Here is a 14631-nt window from a genome sequence, read left to right as displayed (position 1 = left end):
AAACTGACCACACACTGACAGAGCAGGTTACTGCTGATATGAAACAAGGTCTCAGGACTCTTAGCTTTTAAATCGAGTCATTTTTAAATAAATTCAAACAATAAATACCTTTTTGTGGCTCATCAATGTGTCGTGACAGATCACTGTATTGCCTCAGTTCAAACACATGAACCGATCATCTTTTCATATTTACTTAATGCACATCAGAAAGTGTTTAATTTCAACCGCGGAACACACCATTTTAAGTCCACCGAAGTTAATCTACTCTCCTGTCTGATTTGGGGTTAAGGCTAGAAGGGATACAGCTGCGGCTACTGGGAATGCGCATTCACATATTTTCCGAGCCCACAATATAACGTGAAACCTATGAAAATGGTTTTAAAAAGCACATAGCGCCATAGTTTCATCACTTTGCGAGTGTCGCAGTGACCGTCTTTTTGCAGTAAAGGACCTGTCATAGTTTAATGAGTGGAAGATGACATGAAGCTCGTGGTTAACCTGCATTGAAAACAGATGAGCGCACATGTGCATATACAGCTCCCGATCGGGGCGAAGTTCATTTTGTCCACAGAATGATAAGAGCACACTTTTTGACATATTATTGTATTATTTAACACTCAGCATTTAACTTTAGCGCTGCAAGCTATGCATACAGTGCATGAGCAGATTTTCTGGTAAGCAAAACAAGCACTTTTAAATACCTCAGCTTATTGCCGTTACCGTGGCAGCCAACAACAGCACAGCTTAACCCTCAGCACATATTTATATTTAGTTATATTGAAAAACTTTCAATTCAGTCGATCTTTTTCACCCCGTTTTAACATATTTCTGTGAAGACTGGCCAGCTGCCAGGCATGTTCTAATTGGTCAGATCACCTCTCAATCAAGCTCGTTGCGAACGGTCAATTATCGCGTGACAAAACGTGGTTTAGGGACTGAATCCAGTAGTTGGGTGACAGAGTTGTTGTCAGCTCGTGTAGTGTGTAACCCCTGGTTGCGGATAATTTACATAGAGTCATGTAGTGTGAACGCCACAACGACTAAAAGACAGACAATCAAGTCATGTAGTCTGAACAGCACAACGATCTGCCGACGTGTAAAGTCCTGTAGTGTGAACTTGGCTTTACCGAGCCATTCTGTATATTTCTGTTTAGTTCCAGTATTGTTCTGCATTTATAACTCTCCTAGTTTTAGCTGCGATACGGAACCCACTTTGTTGTCATAGTCTTGCCTTGTGTGTTTTTCTAGTGTTTTGATTCTTGCCCGTGTTTCCTGGATTTACCCTTTGCCTTGCCGTTTGGACTCTGTTTGCACCTCTCTTGGACTACTGCTCGTATACCTGGATTATCTCTCTGCCTTGTCCTGTTGGATATTGTTCGCCAATCGTCGATTCTTGCTAGCCCTAGGATTTCTCTGTGTCTTGCCCGTACCATACCTTTTTGCCGTTGTTTGACCCTGCCTGTTTATTGACTATGTTTATAAATAAAAGCTGGCACTTGGATCCGCACGTCTCACGTCTTGTTCGCCCCGTTACAGTAACGTCCTGCCAAATGAAGGGGGAAAACGCACTCTACACTCCAGAGGCAGTAATACAGAAACTTCCTATCTTGATTTTGCACTTAAGATTTGAATAAAGGAAATTACCATGGTTATTAAAATAGATAGTATAGGATACCAAGTTAATTTCTGTAATACAGCCCCAGGACTCCAAATCTCAGAACTCTTTTTCCAGTCCGTACTGCCCACATTGTGATCCAGCCTGTTGGTTCAAGTTTACATGTGCCTCATGGAGCCTCTCTGAACTGTCCTTGACTTCCTGTCCATGGGTTTTAAGGTCAGTCGTTGTTCATGAGAATGGCTCACAGCCATCAAGTTCAACCGCAGATCCTCTGAATGATTAATGAATCATAAAGCTTTGTGCAGTCTGAGGCCGTTGAATACAAATCCAGAGTCTGTTCTGTGTTTGGAGGGGAACAGGTGGCCATGCATTCATTGACGATGGAGTTTATGCCTGCTGGACCCTTCTGGATATGGAGTTCCCTGATGTGCTTAGGGAAAGGTTAATGTATGTTAATTCAGATTACCCATGCCAACCAAAAAAAAGGCTAAAACAACTGGTATCCATCATTACAAGAGCAGTTTAATTCCTCCAGCTGTATGGAGTTGCATTAAATTTGAACGATCCACAGCGTTCATTCACTTAATGTGATTTGAAAGTGGCTGAAAGTTATTATGAGGAAAGTGTTCTAATCAACTTCACCCCTACACATTCTCCTCTCTGTAATTTGGAGATCAAGAATGTAGATCGTTGCATTGTTGTGAGTATGCTTTCTTAGAGTAGTTCATCACTTTACCAAGAGGATATTAATTGCCTCAATCAGTCTGCATAATCAATGCTGAGTTTTAATTACCCCTGGATAATCAGTGAACCGCATGTAGTTCTTGCTGTGGCAGACCATGTCTGCTCTAATGAAGATCATGAAATGAACCCTGCAAGAAACCTGCAGTAAGGTGCAGTCTTGCGACTTTCGCTTCTGCGTGTTAGCAAGATCGTAGGACGTCCCGTTTGCCATTTTATGATTCAGAAAGTTGCTCACAAATTACTGCTGTCCTTTTTGTCCAACCTGCGGCAGTGTGGACTTCATAGCAGCAAATAAAATGTAAAGAAGCCTGATTTTTGTTTTATTTTAAAATATAAAAAAATACTTTTTGAATATTTAGTTCTAAAGTTATTTGCAATCAAAAATTTAGCTGTTTGAGACACTCTACTAGAACTATTTTTCAAGAATCCAGTGATGAGGCTAGTGGAGTATTTATTCTTAATCTAATTTTAAAATTAAAAGATTAATAAATCAAAAACAGACTTGGTATTTTAAATGTCCTGTATTTGAAAGGTTGTATATTGTACGTTTTTGCAGCTAGTGTACCATATTAAATGAAAACATTTAAGACAAAACTATCTAATCTTCTGTAATTATAATCGAGAAAATGTATTTCTCAAGTGAATTTTTAAGGAACAATGCAGTCTCTAATATACTAAAGTATATAGTGAACCTCCTATTCTTTTCATTTTATGAACTTGAGTGTTTAGAAGATTTAGCTCCTTAATAATTATCTTATCGGATAACTTTTCAGATATCTATCAGAAACCAAAGGTGGGTTTAGGGTTACTTTTTCAGAATGGTGTAATTTTAATGGAACGATTCACCAAAAAATGAAAATTTGCTGAAAATTTACAAGATGTAGATGAGCTTGATTTTTCATCAGAACATATTTGGAGAAATTTAGCATTGCACCACTTGCTCACCAATGGATCCTCTGCAGTGAATGGGTGCCGTCAGAATGAGAGTCCAAACAGCTGTTAAAAACATCACAATAATCCACAAGTAATTCACATGACGCCAGTCCATCAATTAATGTCTTGTGAAGTGAAAGTTGTGCATTTGTAAGAAACAAATCCATCAAGGCATTTTATTTTTAAACCATTGTTTCTGGCCATAATACATAATAACGTCCACCCCCCTGATGTCCTCTCACATTAAAATCCACCGATATATTTATTTCGGACTGTTTTCACTTGTAAACAGTGCTTGATCTGTGCATATTCCTCTCCTGATTCTGATAAGACAACTGGAGAAAGTAATGGATAGAGGACTTGTAGCTACAAACAACAGTTTAAAGTTAAAAATGACTTAATAATGTATTTATTTCATACAAACACACAGCTTTTCACCTCACACTTAATTTATGGACTTGAGTGGTGTGGATTACTTGTGGATTATTGTGATATTTTATCATCTTTTTGGACTCTCAATCTGACGGCACCCATTCACTGCAAATGATCATATACAGTAATGCTAGGTTTCTCCAAATCTGTTCAGATAAAGAAACAAACTCATCTACATCTTGCATAGCCTGAGGGTGAGTACATTTTCAGCAAATTTTCATTTTTGGGTGAACTTTTCCTTTAAGCACTAAATCTGGCAGAACCTCCAGACAGATTTTGAAATGTTTATGACAGACCTCCCTATACACCTCACAGCGGTATGCTGCTGCCCAGCATTTCTTGCCTTTCATTTGCATTAAGTTCAGCAGTTTCCGATGTTTTGACTCTCTCACAACTTGCTTTGCACTACTGTCAATCCCACAATCCCTCGTACAAGCCTACCATTCAGCTCCCATAGAGAACTCACCGAAAATGCTGCTCATTCTGTGGAAGTGAACATGTATGTTAAGAAAGCCAAACTTCACCAGCCACATTAATGGTTTTGCTCTCAGTACTTAGTTGGCTGTCCTCATATGACCTTATGTTTTGGTTGGAACAGTCTGTGATGCTTGTAGCTGAAATGAAGCAATTTTTATTAAAGATTAATTTACTTTAATATCATCTCTCTCTTGTCATCTGACTTGCATCCCATTATCTCAGAGGCTGGTTTTGAGAACACACGATCATATGCGGACAGCTTCTTGTTTTTCTGATAACTGGATATCATTAATCTGATTAAAGCGTGTGTTCGGTTTGTGTGCAGTCATATCCTGAGGTGTCATTACAGCAATCTGTTACTGAGGCTCTCTACTGCCCCCTGCTGAAGTGAGCTACTAAACTGCCCTACATTTATTATAAAGAGATACAAAAACTCATATTTAAAGGGCTTTACCTTTTCAATATACACCACTATTTGTTTATTTGAAAGAAATGTGTGGTTTTATTCAGCAAGGATGCATTGAATTGATCAGAAGTGACAGTAAAGACATTCGTAATGTTGCAGAAGTTTTAAACTTACTCTGTTCATCAAGAAATCTTAAAAGAAAAAAAAAGCATCAAAGCTTTTTTCAACATTAATAATGAAAAAGTTTCTTGAGCAGCAAATCAGTGTACAAAATGATTTCAGAAAGGACCATGTGATGCTAAAAACTGTAACAGTAGCTGCTGAAATTTCAGCTTTGCCATCAAATTTAAATATATATTCAAATAATAAACATTTTAAACTGTAATAATAGTTCACAATATAAGTGGAACTGTTTTTATTATTATATTACACTCATTTATTTTACTTAATAATTTTTTGATCAAATAAATGCAGCTTTGGTGAACATAGTCTTCTTAAAAAAAATTATTACAATTATAATATATATATGTGTGTGTGTGTGTGTATATATATATATATATATATATATATATATATATATATATATATATATATATATATACACATGTATATATCAACCCTAAACTGTACAATTAAAACACTTTCATTTACTCTAATGATTAACAGAAGCATTTAAATATTTAGTTGCAAAATATTTTTTTAAATTACTGATTTGCCATGCTATGTACTAATCCTAAAAAAAGTGGCTTGTTACTGGAAAAAGTGCACAAAAAACAGTTCTCCTATCATGGTACTAAAAAAAGATGTAGCAATGTAGCATTGCGACTTTGATTTAGTCACTCCTCTCACTGCTGCAAACAGACCTGTTAGAGAGACGCACTGTCTCTGTGTCATACAGAGTGTAAAACAGTCCTTTAGATTAGCTGCTAATGAGGCCGATGTGTTTTACACACCTCTGTATAACAGGAGAGAACAACCGCATAGTTGTTGCAGTCCACAAAAATGACTAGCCCTCTTTCAACACCCTCCAATTTGCAGCTTGGAGATATACTCTACTCATATTCTGCACTCCTCCCAAAAGCAGTGTTAATTAATGCTGTTCTCGAGTTAAAATTGAACAGTGTGCTCTCATGAGTTTGGCACTATAGGGATGGTCAGGACGTCGTCTGGTTCACAGCGTAATTTCTCCTGTGTGACTTTAGCAGCAGGAGCGCTTTTGAGTTTTCTCACTGGCAGCGTTTCTGAAGTGTGACACAGCTGGAGCTCTACAAAAATAATAACGACATCGGTTACTTCCTTTGATAGCGGCCATACATTATAGAATGGTCTTTATGAAATCTTCATGAGGAGGAGCACCACGTTTACACTGAAATGGTAATTCATTAATATAAGGAACAGAAGCTCATCCTCAAATGCGTAAATTTTCTGAGTAATTAGAAATAATTTTATTTTAAGAATTTGGTATTGGTAATAAAACAATGAATGTTTGTTGTCTGAAATAAAGAAACTTATAAAAATACAAATGTTGGCTTGGCAGCTAAGTGAAATAAAATAAGTTGAATAACTAAAACTGATATAAAAATAAGTCAAAGCTAAATATAATTAAAAAGTAATAAAAACTATAAAAGTAAAGTCAAACTTGAAATAAATTAAAATTGGCAGCGCTTCTTTTCAAATTATTGCTAAATTATTTAACAAATTTGGATTTTGCAGAATGCAAGTTGTTAAATATTTCTTTATGAAAGAATGCTATGTTTCTTTTTTAAAAGAAGAAAAAACAAAAAATGCTGCACTAACGTGTTGTAGTGTTTGAGAGGACAAATGGCTTTAGTTGAGCGATTGTGTTCGCATGCGCTAGCGGAGCTGATCAGACCTCCACAGGCCTTCACCCTCATTGAATTATCTTCTCAATGAACTCCAGCTAATTAAGTTGCTAATGGTTTGTTAGAAGCCTGTTATTACCCTGATGAATCCAATGAAGGTGATGAACAACGCTAAAGTCATGTTTGTTAGGACTCTTTTGAATTTAAATGAGAATCTTAGAAATGTGCTGCTTACAGAAAGATGTGCGCTGACGTGTGAAACGTGAACAATGGACCTGTTTGATTGATCTCTCATTGGTGCAGTATGATCAATGTAAAGCAGAAATCAGCAGACTCTAAAGACGACATATGTACTCTATTTGTAGATTGGCTGAAGTGTGTGTCCAGGGAAAAGGGCAAGACAACAGCTTTTGCGATCTAATTAGTTGTTTATTGTTTACATACACATCTTCCTGAGAAATATTCACACCCAGAGAGGAAAAAACGGAAAGAAAAGTGAATTGGTGTATTATGAATAAGTGGATATTTAAGCAATTATTGAGTAAAAATGTACTTTTGTGTTGAAAATTTAGTCACATTTTATTTTAAGGTCCAATTCTTGCTGTTAACAAACCATTAACTGTGACACTGCCTCTAATTATTAATAGATAGTAAGGTAGTTGTTAAGTTTAGGTATTGGTAGGATTAGGGATGTAGAATATGGTCATGCAGAATAGGTGCATTATAAGCACTCATAAACAGCCAATATGTTATTAATAGGCATGCTAATGAGCAACTACAGTAGTTAATAGTGAGAATTGGTCCCTATTGTCACGGTGCACACACGAGGAGGACACAGGAACGTGCAGACGAGGACGTAAACTCAAATTATAGTCTTTACTGTCGACATCAAGGCAGGGCAAAACAAGGCAGGACAAGACATGGCAGGACAAGGCAAGGCTTACAGACAGGAAATACCGGGGGTAACGAGTAGAACAGATGAAATCAAACTGAACAGACAGGACTATAAATGCACAGGTAAATCATAGATAACGAGACAAACACAGCTGGACAAGAATTAACTAATGATTACATTTAACAAGGACAGGAAACAAACCAAATATGGACACAAGAGGCAGGAACCCATGACACACACGACAGAGGACTGACACCTATACTAAAATGTTACCAATAATAAACTTTCCTGTGGGGTGGTAGGAAAGTTAGGATGCTAACTCAAAATTGCAAGAAATAAATTTGTAATTGTGAGAAATACCATCAGAATTCTAGGTAACACTTTAGTTTATGGACCAATTCTCACTATTAAAGGTGGGGTATATAATTTTTCAAAAACGCTTTAGAAAAAATAGTCGGGGCCGAGTACCAAAACAAACTTGTAGCCAATCAGCAGTAAGGGGTGTGTCTACTCATGATGTGGAGGAGAGAGTGTTCAGTGCACAGGATGGACATTAGCCAAACCGAGCGACAGTAAGATAGAGATGGCGGATAAAAAACAAAAGAGGAAAATGTTTGCGGAACTATAAGGCAAGAAGTAGGACCCCTGTAAATATTGGATCAGCTTTCCAGCGCTGAAGAGAACTCAAGGAGCAGAAGGCCTGCGTTCGGACGCAGAGGTTGCTTTGTTTCTTCTTGATAGGTGAGTAACACCGTACAGCTAAAGTCTGCTTACACTGGACGTGATAAAGTGACCATTAAAAATCATTTGAAATTTGTGTCAGCACGTCATAAATAGAACGCAGCATTTGTTTCACAGAACTAATCGTTGCCTGGGTTGCGTAAGTATGTGTGGGGCGGCGCTATCAAAATAGGGGCGATGCCTTTTTGGGGTAGGAGCGTGTCTGTTTTGGTGATTTCAAATATCAACATTGGCTACCAGAAATCGCTTACCCCACCTTTAACTAGTTGCTTATTAGCATGCCTATTATTAACATATCGGCTGTTTATTAGTGCTTATAAAACACATATTCTGCATGACCATGTTCTACATCCTTAATCCTAAACAATACCTAAACTTAACAACTACCTTTCTAACTATTAATAAGCAGCAAATTAGGAGTTTATTGAGGCAAAGCCATAGTTAATGATTTGTTAATAACAAGAATTTGACCTTGAAATAAAGTGTGACTGAATTCTTGCAATTCCAAGAAAAAAGTTGTAAGAATTGCAAGAAATAATGTCAAAATGTGTCACTGCATTCACATTCACTGCAATGCTAAAACGTTTACCGGGTTTAGTAGTTGTTGTTGTTGTTGTTTTGGATAATGGGAGGAAAATGGATAATGGAATTGCTGGGTTTAAACAGTAAAGTTTTATGGCATAAACTATCAGCTCATTTTCCCCCTATTCCACAGCTGTGTCCTCTGATTAAAGAAGGACAAGTGTGAGAGGACTGTGTGTGTGTGTCTGTGTGTGTGTGCTAGACATGGCTTTACTGTCCTCCAGCTCTCAAAATGCACACTCCTGTTTCATCCGTCATTCAGCTCTGCCATTAAACCTCCCTGTGTGAGCAATCAACAGCCCAACAAGCTTCCTGGCTCACTACTGAGAGTGTGAGTGTGTGTTTGGCAGAAGAAAGGGCACAGAGAGACACGGAAAACAGCAATGAGAGAGAGATGTGTTTGCAGGGTTTCTGACATCTTACGCCTAATGAGAGCCAGTTTTGCTGTTTTGTAGAGAGATGTCTGCGGCAGACTTGCTTTGTTTCATCCACGGGTCAGCATCTCTGTAATGATCAGATTCATTGAAAAGCTCCCATGATAGTCACAAGCTTTTTCTCTAACATATCCACATCATGCTCTCTAGGCATTAAAATACGTTATTGAAACTCTCAGCTGCTGATGCGGTTATTGTCCTCAATGGCATTAAGGAGCTAGTTCAACCAAAAAATGTGAATCAAAATGTTTTCCAAGCTCTTGCTTATGGACCCATGACTCAGAATGCACAGGATTGTGGGATATCATTGGCAATGAAGAATACATCTGTGCTGCATTCTGATGCAGTTATTGTCCTCAGTGACATTAAATGGCTAGCTCACTCAAACATGTGAATCAAAATGCCTTCAAAGCTATATGGACCCATAACAGGATTGTGGGATAACATTGGCAGTGAAGTATACATCTAGATCTTAACCAAATGCAGGCATCTCTTTAAGCAAACATGGATCCGGATGTGTTGTTATGTCTTGTTACTTCTAAGAAGCCTTCTTACTGACTGAGAAGTGGACACAACTTTATTTTAAGCTCCAATTCTCGCCATTAACAAACCTCAAGAAAAAAAGCTAACACTTTATCTCTTAACTAGTTGCTTATTAGCATGCATATTTCTAGAATATTAGCCATTTATTAGTAGTAATTAAGCACATATTAATGCTTTATTCTACATGACCTTATTCTACATCCCTAATCCTACCCAATACCTAAACTTAACAACTACCTTACTCACTATTAATAAGCAGCAAATTAGGAATTTATTGAGGGAAAAGTCTTAGTTAATATTGAATAAGCGTTCCCTATTCTAAAGTGTTAACTATTATTATTATTATTACAATGTTGAACTATTTTTGTTACTTGTTTTATTTTTCTGGATTCTTTGATGAATAGAAAGTTCAAAAGAATAGCATTTATTTTAAATAGAAGTCTAACATCATAATGCCTTTATGAATTTAATGCAACCTTGCTAGATAAAAGTTTAAATTTAGATTAAAAAAAATCTTACTGACCACAAACCGTATATATTACCATAACATAATTATATTAACTCAAAAAGAATTTGAAAATAAAAATGGAAATATATAAACAGTGTCTAACAACTATTAATAACTGTCAAAATCCTCAGATGTCAACATAAGCTCTCTGAGCACATTCATTCACTCACTCTCTCTGTGATGAAGTGAGCAGAACTCTGCTGAACATGCGACTTCCTGCCCATTTGAGCACAGGAAGAGGGGTCAGACCCTATTTCCGCAGCCTTTGGTGGTGTCCAGAAATTGCTTTTTTTCCCTGAGATTGTAGAAGAGAAGGGGCACTTGATGGAGAGGGCCGGCACTCACTCTCGCCGGCCCCGCTGAGATTACAGTCCGCCCCGTGATTTATGGGCCAGAACCTTCCACGCTGCCTCTGTGTGAGGGAAGCAAAGATTCATACAGAAACAGGTGGTTACGGAGAAATGCTCTTAACTGCGGCCAGGTGCATCGGCTGTATCCGAATGAAGATGGGAAATCTGTGTAGCTGGAACGAGACTCGAGAGACCCTGTGTTATGGATGATTACTTTTTACTATTCCTGCAATTATTCGAGTGATTGAAGCGCTGTGAAATATGACTGAGAGAAACTCCTGAATCTTTCTCACACAGCAGAGATCTTTAAGTCCCACATCGCACACTGGTGGTCTCCGGATGGGGCCAGGCTCGCGTATGCGACCATCAACGACACGCTGGTGCCCAAAATGGAGATCCCCATGTTCACTGGCTCCATCTACCCTACAGCAAGACAATTCCATTACCCCAAGGTAAAGATTAAGCACGGTCGTAAACATGACGATATAGTGCGGAAGATGATAATATATTAAGCTTGAATGTTTTTCTTCCAGGCAGGAGAGGAAAACCCCATCATCTCTCTTTATGTGGTGAATCTCAATGGCCCTCTGCACACTGTTGAGATGAGAAGACCGGAGGACCAAAGAATAGGGTGGGCTGACTGTGTATTTACATTTACATTTATGCATTTAGCAGACGCTTTTATCCAAAGCGACTTACATTGCATTCAAGTTACAGTTTTACATTTTATCAGCTCTTGCTTTCCCTGGGGATCGAACCCATGATCTTGGCGTTGCTAGCGCCATGCTCTACCATTTGAGCTACAGGAAAGCTGTATACGTGTATATATATTTTTTTTTTTGTCAACCATTTTTAATTTAGTCTTAGTCTTTTAAATAAGTCGTAGTCTTCGTACTGTGTCAAAAGTACTTTTTTGTTAGTCAACCATGTCCTGTTTTTGGTCAGTCAAGTTTTAGTCGACTAAGGGACAGATTTACTAAACAGGGTAAATTAGCGTTAAGAGTATAATTCCATTAAAGCGCCAATGGGAGGGGAAACTGTTGCGGGTGATTTACTTACAGTGCGCACATTAGACATTTCCGTAATGACCAGTGCAATCTACTAAGAGCAGCACAAATTACTGCCTGCTCTAAAACAAGCGCAAACGTTAGTAAATTGCATTTTGTGATTCATTTTAATACTCTCCTCCCGTAACTTTTGCGTCGTGTCCACACCTTTTCAGCGCTAATTCTTCACTGCGCGTCTTTAGTAAATCCTGACAGTATGACTTTAATTCCAAAAGATGGTTTGTGCTGGCGCAAGCTGTTAATAAATCTGTCCCTAAATGCCTGAGTATTTTTGTCTAGTTTTAGTAAATGAAAAATGTCACATTTACATCATGCTGTATAATGGTTAAACTGACAAAAAAAATATACTCAATTTTAATGACAATGATTTTTGTCATTTGAGGAATTTATTTTTACATTCAGAGATTGCAATTTCACCAATAAACACAAATCAATAGAATGTCAACTCATACACATGGTTTCCTTAATAAAGAGCATATCTGGCAACTGCACACATCAAAGCTCGCGTAGTAGTATATAATATTTTGTCTCCTTTCTTTTGATGAAAATAAGAGATTTTGGTATAGTTTTTATTTTTTAAAATACATTTTACTCTTGTTTTTTTTTTGCTAATTATATTTCATGTTGATATATTCACAGTTATTATTTATTGACCTTATTGTCATCTCGTCATCGTCTCGGTTTAGTCATGGAAATTTGTCGTCATAGTTTTCATCAACAAAATTAACACTAGACTGTACTCTCATTTACACCTCAAATTAATCGGTTTATTATGTGGAAATCAGTTTACACCATATCCTCTTAAGGGTTTTTTGTTTTGTTTTGTTATGGCTGAGAACCGATAAATGGAAGATAAATGAATTTTATATTATTTTTTAAAAAACTAAGAACTAAAATCGTTAAAAGTTGTTTTACATTCTACAAGTGAATTTATGCATCACCACATTATTCTGTACATTAAAAATTGATATTCTTTTATAGATTTGTCGAAAAGTAAATGAGAAATAATTTATTATTATTACATTTGCATTTAGCAGATACTTTTATCCAAAGCGACTTACAAATGAGGACAAGGGATAAAATGGATTAAAAAAAAAATGAATCTTTAATTTCAGTGGTTTAATCTTTATTATTGTTTTAATGAATTATTATTATTATATTTTAAATAAATAAGAATTTATTTATAATAATGTATGCATATTTTTAAATTGTGTTTTTAAAACATAAGTTGCAAGGTACCACAAAGGTAATTTAAGTTTGGAAACTGAAGTAGACTATACAGTTGAATATCCGATATCACCCGATATGACAAAAATATTTAATAAATTTGTATCTAATTTATCGAATGGGCATTTAAAGTCTTCGAAGACATTTTAAAGGTTCAGTCCAAGCCTAGTGTCTGGATATAGTGATTCTGCCTGAAGACATTTCTGCTAATTTCTTATCTATATTACAGCGAGTACTATGTGACGATGGTGAAGTGGGCCACAAGCACGAAACTGGCTGTAAACTGGTTGAACCGAGCCCAGAATATCTCCATCCTGACCCTCTGTGTGGCCACAACGGGTGTCTGCACCAAGGTATGCCTGGATTTGAGAAGTATATTCCAACGTGCACTGTATAGAGCATTTCACACTTCACAAGGAAGGTGAAAATGTGTGGTTTCCCAGCATAGGTTTATTATTTTCCTTTTTAAAACAAAGGAACCCTGACATGCATTCACATGAACAGTGTTTTTATCAATGGAGTTTGCCAGGTTACAGTATTATTGATTGCTTACTCGACTGTGGTGTTACTGTTTTGTTTTCTTAAAAACAGCTCAACCCTCTAAAATGCAAGTTAATCACATAAACAATATATGTGTGTGTGTACTGTATGTATGTATATGTATATTTCTATTCTCCTGTCAAAATGACATGAGTTTGTTTGGAATTATTCAGCTTTTAAGAACAAGCAGAATCCTAGTTTCTTCTAGTTCCTTTGGTAGTGGGTGGAGCTATGCCTAAGCAGCGATCTCATTGGCTAACGCCCACCTTTTACCCTTTGATTTCAGCAAATAAGTTAGAGTGAATGCAGACAACTAAATTAAATATTCATTACTCAGCAGCTCATCAGACATTAGTATTTTATTAGTAGTTGAATTAGTAGTAGTAGTATCTTATCAGTATTATTAATTTAGTAATTTTAAATTTTTAAAGTATTTTTTTTAACAGAAACACTATATGACCAACAATGTCTTAAGCACTAAGACCAGCAACTTCTGTCAGTATGCCAAATATGCAGTCATACATTTGTTTTGTTCATATACATAGTTACCACATTTTAGTTCTAATTACGTGTTCTAAAATTAAAATAAAAAAATGCTAATTGTAAGTGTAATTGTCTTGCTTTCAGATAATATCACATATGAATGTATCTTAGTAAAAAGCTATGCCATTAAGCTGATTTGGTGGAGATGTGCGCAGAGGGTAGAAGCTGCTCACAGTTTTCAGTAAATTGGACTAAATGAGCCAATAGCTATATTCTACACTCTTGTGATGGATATTTTCCATGTGATTTTCTGTTTTTTTGTTTCAGAAACATGAAGATGAAAGTGAAGGGTGGCTGCACAGACAGGTAAGCATTGGTCTCGCATAGCCAGACCTTCAGACTGACAGCAGAAGGTCTGGAATATATGTCCGCTTTCATTGGCCAAGGCCCGTCCACGAGGTCGTTTGACCGACATGTCAAACAACCAATCATAGTTCGTTTTATTTAGCGTTGCGTTTCGGGGCGTGGAAATGTCACCACAATAACAAACCAGTGTGTGAAACTATCGGATATATTTTAAAGATTCTATGCCACGAACTTTAAATATTTCACATACTTTTGAAAATCCAGCGTTTAGTTGACCCTGATAAGCGTTCGTCGTCACAGTTGTAAACACGACGGCTTTCTTCTTTCATGAGAGGGTTTGGCACCATGGCATTTTTGTTTCCCAGCGGACCAAAAATAAACGCGACACTCGCGTCAACCAGTCAGATTACGACTTCGACATTCCTGAAGTGTTTCCAGAAAATTGTGCCATATGCATCAGAC

General features: G+C 36.9%; 1 protein-coding gene across 1 annotated transcript in view; it reads left to right on the top strand.

The window, feature by feature from the left end:
* The window catches only part of LOC306865072 (A-type potassium channel modulatory protein DPP6-like), a 195680-nt gene that overhangs the window by 145531 nt on the left and 35518 nt on the right, over nt 1-14631 (top strand). The window contains exons 9-12 of the mRNA XM_079409437.1: nt 10784-10938; nt 11020-11117; nt 13010-13133; nt 14131-14169. Of these exons, the coding sequence (XP_079265563.1) occupies nt 10784-10938; nt 11020-11117; nt 13010-13133; nt 14131-14169 (416 nt within the window). The remainder of the gene's footprint in view (nt 1-10783; nt 10939-11019; nt 11118-13009; nt 13134-14130; nt 14170-14631) is intronic.

The sequence above is a fragment of the Barbus barbus genome (genome assembly GCF_936440315.1).
Source record: "Barbus barbus genome assembly, chromosome: 46".
NCBI classification, from domain to species: Eukaryota; Metazoa; Chordata; class Actinopteri; order Cypriniformes; family Cyprinidae; genus Barbus; species Barbus barbus.
This window is presented reverse-complemented; position numbering and strand designations above follow the sequence as displayed.